General features: G+C 41.5%; 1 protein-coding gene across 2 annotated transcripts in view; it reads left to right on the top strand.

Annotated features, from left to right (window-relative positions):
- The window catches only part of SEC14L1 (SEC14-like 1 (S. cerevisiae)), a 39635-nt gene extending 34324 nt beyond the window's left edge, over positions 1 to 5311 (top strand). For both annotated transcript variants that reach the window (XM_010022643.1, XM_010022644.1), the window contains exons 11-15: positions 187 to 321; positions 2009 to 2143; positions 2631 to 2882; positions 3910 to 4088; positions 4650 to 5311. In XM_010022643.1, the coding sequence (XP_010020945.1) occupies positions 187 to 321; positions 2009 to 2143; positions 2631 to 2882; positions 3910 to 4088; positions 4650 to 4755 (807 nt within the window). In that variant the 3' untranslated portion in view covers positions 4756 to 5311. The remainder of the gene's footprint in view (positions 1 to 186; positions 322 to 2008; positions 2144 to 2630; positions 2883 to 3909; positions 4089 to 4649) is intronic.
- Positions 5312 to 6386: the final 1075 nt, after the last annotated feature.

A 6386-nucleotide genomic window follows, 5' to 3' on the forward strand; every position in this document is an offset into this window, starting at 1 on the left:
CTTTGTAGGATTCCTGGGGTGGGTTAAAAAACACTACCGAAGAACTTGCTTATGTAGTCAGTTAATTTAGCTTCATTGTAGTGTGAACTTTATGTAAAGTGGATAGTAACAGTCAAACTGGTTACTTCAAAATTGATTTGAGAAAAATGTGGGAGACTGATCTATTCTGTTTTTCTTTCTTTGTAGGTTAGTCCATTCATTGATGACAACACTAGAAAGAAATTCCTGATTTATGCTGGAAATGACTACCAGGGTCCTGGGGGACTGCTGGATTACATCGATAAAGAAATCATCCCTGATTTTCTTGGTGGAGAGTGCATGGTATGAATATAAACTAGTGTATATAGCAACTTATTTGTGGGGTTTATTATTTTTCTCCTCCATTCCTTTAAACAAAGAAGCCTTGAAAACAGGATGATTCCTAATATAGTTTGGAGGCAGGGACTGTGATGTAGGATTTCCAGGCTTAGTGTTTTTTTTCTCCATCCACAGTGAATATCAGATAATTTACCAAAATAGCCAAGGTTAAAAGCCATAGTCTCTGTTACCTGTCAGGTTCAAGCAGATGTGGCAGCAAAACACTGAGCAAGAGCTCAGTCATCAGAAGAGTCTGTGTTACCCAAAAGAACTAACCGATACCATAAGGAGCCCAGGGAAATACATGGCACACCTGCTAGCAGGGCTTAACAAACAGCCAGGACTGCTAGCCCACAGCAAACTAAAACCATTGCTTTACTGCAAGATACTGTGATTTCTCAGTCCCTTGTCATGTGCCTTAATAGCTGTTCCTGGCCTACACTATGGTGTCAGTTGAATCTGTTATTTTAACATCTCAATGCTACTGTAAGATTTGTTTTCTCTGTAACGTTTTTGACAACACAGGCTTACTGGTGTGGTTGAGGTATAGGAGTGCAGCTTGGGCATTTTCTGGAGCCTCTGTCACAGTAACACTTAAGTGACTTTTTTCCTGACCTCAGCTGTGTTAAATTATAATTTCAGACTTGCTTTTTAAGCCCCTGTATACTTTTTTAGGTTAATTTCTATACCATTCTTGAAAATTCATCTAGGTCTGTTCAAATACTTTATCAAATTACAAGGAAGTACTGTTACATGTGATGGAGTAGAGCGTGTGTTTATCCTGAGTAGGCTGGTTTTTGCTGCAGCAGTAGCTTTCAGTGGAGAGAGTTTGTGCTATCTAATTTTGAAGCTCAAGAAGCTGGCCAAATCCACTGTGTAAGTAAGCAAAAGTGAGTGTTACCAGACAGCAAATTGCTACAATACTTCTTGTCAGTCACAGAAAATTATAGTCTCTTTTCTCTTCTTTACTTCTGGATATTTGGACAAAAATGACTTCTCAGAGATCCTTTCAGTTCTCTATTATAGTGCCGTTATCAAACGCTTCTGTGAAACCTATTTCTGATCAGATAGTTGTCTAACTTCATTACCAGAGGTATTTTGAAGAGAAGATTGCTTAGGAAGTTGTGTAATCAGTTCTAGTACTGCGCTGTTAGAGTTGTAATTTCAAAAGTGTTACCTTCCTGACTGCATTATCCTTTTTCCTGTTTGGAAACTTACTGTATCTCCCCACCATCCTTCAGTTTAGCTACCCCAGTTCTTTCAGGTTTGTGTAGGCTACAGATTTTAGACTGAGCCCCTGTTGCCGCTTCCCTCAGGATTCTTAAGGGGCTCACATCTATCTTTAGGTATAGGGCAGTATGAGTGATAATTATAGCATTGACAGGGTTATTTTCGGTGGTGGTTGTTGTGCATATACAAGGTCTGTTTCCCTTCTATCTAATTCTGCAAACTCACCTAAACCAGCTCATTGTGGAATATATTTATGTATATGTAATGTACAAGCTATAGAATTACTTCCAAACTCTGTTCATGTCTCATCCTTCAGAGTACTTGCTGAAGGTGAGTTTTTGTTTCTGAATCTAGCAGGCAGTGTGTAACAGGGTGTGGATGTACAGAGGGGATACTTTATAATGGCTGTTTATGCTTTCAGTGTGAAGTGCCAGAGGGTGGGCTGGTTCCCAAGTCCCTCTATCGGACAGCGGAAGAGTTGGAAAATGAAGACATAAAGCTTTGGACTGAAACAATTTACCAGTCTGCAAGTGTCTTCAAAGGAGCTCCACATGAGGTATGGCTGCAGCCTACCTTTTTCTTTTATCTCAACCCTCTGTTCTGGACTCTTTCTTGGACTGAAAATGGTTTCAAACTTAATTATTTAGTTGCCAAGCTTCTACCTTGTTGTTCTATAGTTCTGGTTTATGGTCTGTTGTTACGGTTTATGTTCTATGGTTATGGTCCAAAGCATAATGATGCTTTAGTAGCTGAAGTTTGTGACCATTCCTTGTATCATCATCTTGCCATTTAGAGAATATGTCTGGTTTTCATTCCATTCAAATATCCTTCCAAGCAAAGATAAACAACATCCTCAGAAGCTACTTGAGAGCTTCTGGAAGTCATATGTTAAAATAAATACACTCCATTTGTATCTATGATGCCTTTCTAATAGTTGAAACTAAGCCCAACAACAAAAAGCTCTGTTCTTTGTCTTCTTTTCTGGTAGGAGTTTGTCTTTACTGAGCAAATTGCTATTGTCTAATATGACTCTTCTGTCCTAGGTTCTCATTCAGATTGTGGATGCCTCATCTGTCATCACATGGGATTTTGATGTGTGCAAGGGTGACATTGTTTTTAATATCTTTCATTCCAAGAGAGCCCCACAGCCTCCGAAAAAGGACTCTCTGGGAGCTCACAGTATTACTTCTCCTGGTGGGAACAACGTCCAGTTGATAGACAAAGTCTGGCAGTTGGGGTGCGATTACAGTATGGTGGAGTCTCCCCTTATCTGCAAAGAAGGGGAGAGTGTGCAGGTGAGACCACTGAATCCTCGGGTGGGAGCAGGTGGAGGCCAGCTCCAAAGTGACACATTCTAATTCACAATCATTATTGATGACTGAGTGGTGATTCAGCTCCAGGCTGTCTGCTTGCTTTTGGCTGACATTTCAGCTTCTGTTCCCAGCTGCATGCTGCAGGGAATGGGGGTAGTATTTACATGGGATCTGCTGTGAGGGGAGGTTACATCAGTCCAATAGTGACTGAGATTGATCAGCAAGGACCATAGGGAAGTCACCTAGGATGAAATGCTCATCCTGAAAGCAGCAAGACATCCTGTGTGCTGTAATTTTGACTATTATTTTCTGAAGCAAACAGTCTGCATTTGATGAGTATTAGTCTCTTACCACAGTAATGGGACAAGTGTGGAAATTAAGACTTGGCTTCTGTGTGTTTGTCCCTCTAATAGGTACCATAAGAAGCTCCCTATGGCCAAGGTTCCTGATTATTTTTTATGGCATTTGCAACCTATCCTTTAATTACCAAATTTGATATTACATGCAGCATATTTGCAATCACACTCTGCCACTGCTATTCCTTTTAAACTTGAAATAAGAGTTGAAGAGCCTTTGAAAAAGCTGTTCCTTAAGTCATCTAATTGGAAGTGTTTCAGCTGCAAATATGGGCAGTGACCTCTTGAACTGTAGTTTCTCTTTCTGTGAGGCAGGAGCCTTGACTGCCCTTCTCACAGGCTCAAAGAACAGCCATTAATGAAAATAAGCGGAAAAAATGGGTATTGTTTTAAACAAGAACTTTGTCCTTTCAGTGTATTTAAATCCTAACCCCTTGACTCTGGCAAAAAGCAGGAGGAACCTCTAGCATTCTGTCATAACTTTCATAAGCATATGCTGTATGGGGAGAGTTGACCAGCACTGCCAGTTGGCTGAGGAGCTGAAAAATTACAGGCATCCAGGCAGTTTTTCTAAGCTTGGAAAAGAAATCTTAAGCCTAAAAATATTAATGCTGACAAAGTTAATTTTTCATTCTTGCTGTGGCTTCTTCCAGGGATCACACGTGACCAGGTGGCCTGGCTTCTATATTCTCCAGTGGAAATTTCATAGCATGCCTGCCTGTGCTACAACCAACCTGCCTCGTGTGGATGATGTATTAGCATCTCTACAGGTCTCCTCTCACAAATGTAAAGTGATGTACTATACAGAAGTAATAGGATCTGAAGATTTCAGGTATGTATGGCCAAGGTTCATGGAGGTCAGCTAATGTCAAACCTTTCTGATATTTTGATGATCAAGCCACTGTCAAGTTCACTTAAATACATGTAAATTGTGAGGATTTGTGTTTTCTTAGGCCTCAAAAAACAAACCCCCAAAAACCAGCAAATAAATTCAACCATTACTGGCACTGGGGGCAACTAATGTATAAAAGGGGTTAATTAGTTATCTCTTTATAATCATCTCTGTTCACTTTGCTATTGTGTGAGTTGTTGGACTTGGCAGATTGCCATGTAGAAATGGGTGCAACTCAAAATGGAGTTGAGCCAGTTCAGTTCCCTGCCAGTTGATCTATTTGACTGAAACTTAGTCTCTTTGAACAGCATCTCTTTTTTGCAAGGAGGTGTTTGGTGTCCCCATTATTTTATGTGTAAGGGAGAAAAGCTTTTGAGTGTCTGCCCCAAAACTGTTACTTGCTTTTTATTCAGTGTGCAAACAAACCCAGTGTAGATCCATAGCAGAAATCAAAATCTTTGTATGTTCGGAAGCTTAAAACTACTTTGGTTTTTATTGCAGGGGATCTATGACCAGCCTTGAATCAAGCCACAGTGGATTCTCCCAGCTCAGTGCTGCCACCACCTCTTCTAGCCAGTCCCAATCCAGCTCCATGATTTCCAGGTAGTGCCACAACAGATGAAAAGCAAATGGATGAGATGGCTGGACCCTCGCCTGTGGCAGCTGACTGCAATACAACTGGCAATTGCGCAAAAAACCCCCACCCCACTAAAGCCTTTTATAGATAGTAAAGTAGCTGTTTGAATTTTAAACTCAGTGGTTTTGGTCTTTGTTAGTTCCAACAGCTAGTCTCTTAAGTTTAACCCTTTTTCCTAACTCAGCCATAATACTTTTGTATGCTTGCACAAATCCTAACTCTGAACACAAGGGCTCTCACTGAAAGGAAGAATTACCAGTGCATCAGTTAAGAATAATTTTTAACTGTGTAAATGTTTAAAAGTAAAAAAGAAAAAAACCCTACCAAAAACGCTCCGTAGTGCATTAGAGATCAACTGCAAGTCTCCTGTCAGGACATTGCTTGCCATCTTAAGAAATCCCCTGTGGTCTTCCAGTGCTGCAAACTGTTCTCCCATTGCCACCAAGTGATGTCCGAGACAAAGAAAAGCAGTTGCTGGATACTTGACTTTGTGAGTCCATTTTTTTCAAAGCATGGCCACATAGCTGTGGCCAGGCTGTAAACACTAATACCTTTTGTATGAGCACAATTTTGGGGAATCTTGAGCTCTGGGTCTTGATGGGTTAAAGCAATTCATACTTTCCTTGGATTTGTGCTTGAAGCACTGTGGAGAGAGAGGCAGAGAGTGGGCTCTCCCTCACTGTGTCACGCTGGGCTGATCCTGATTTGTTCCTAGCTCAGTACTGGAGCTTCACTCCACTTCCTTAGTACACTCCACTTGAATTGATTTTACTGAAACTCTGTTCTTATCTGGAATTTATGCAGAACTTAAGCTTGCTTCTTAAATCAGTGCAAAGGAGGTATGGCTTACATCCCTCCTGTGCACTTTCCAATCCTTCCAACCTCCCATCCTTCCCTGTGCATGTTAGAAATAGGGGGCTTGAGTTCTGAGCAGCAGAAGTTTTGCCATAGGCAGGGAGCACAGCAATCTTCACTCTCAGTGATGCAGCAGGAGATGCTCTAAGCAGTGCCTGCTCAACCATTTTCACTGCCAGAGGGGAAATGCCATTTTCAGTTTTGTCCTCATTCTACCCAGGCCCAAGCAATCCTACTTGAATTCTTTGTTAGTCTATTCAGGTATCCTTCCACTTTGAGCTCTCTCTTCCACACACAGCAAAAGGCACAAAAGCCTGAAAAGCTGAGCAAAGAGCTATCAGCAGACAACTACAGACCATACGTGGCAGAAGGGCAGAGAAGATTTCAGTCTGAAATGCAGCAGGATTTGCATAAGTTAGACCCTGCTTGGTCTTTCCTCACCCTTTTAGAGCTAAACTATCCATGCAGGTAAAAGGAGCTACTGTGGTGACTGTAGTACCTGCTAGGAAGCCAGAGAGGCTCTATAAAATCTTGGGGAGGCAGCATAAGTGGTGGCTAAGTGGTAGAGGAGCTTGTGGAGGTACTGCACTTTCAGAGCAGAACTTGCTTAAGATACTGGATGCCTTGCCTGAGGAAAGCTGGTTCTGAACTCAGTATAAACCTTGTTTTATGACTGCAAAGTTTGAGAGGCTGGTGACTAACCTCTGAGAGTGCCTCTCCTGTGGACCAATTCTGGCTGTGGCTGA

This window comes from Nestor notabilis, unplaced genomic scaffold (genome assembly GCF_000696875.1).
Source record: "Nestor notabilis isolate BGI_N333 unplaced genomic scaffold, ASM69687v1 scaffold4479, whole genome shotgun sequence".
Taxonomy (NCBI): domain Eukaryota; kingdom Metazoa; phylum Chordata; class Aves; order Psittaciformes; family Psittacidae; genus Nestor; species Nestor notabilis.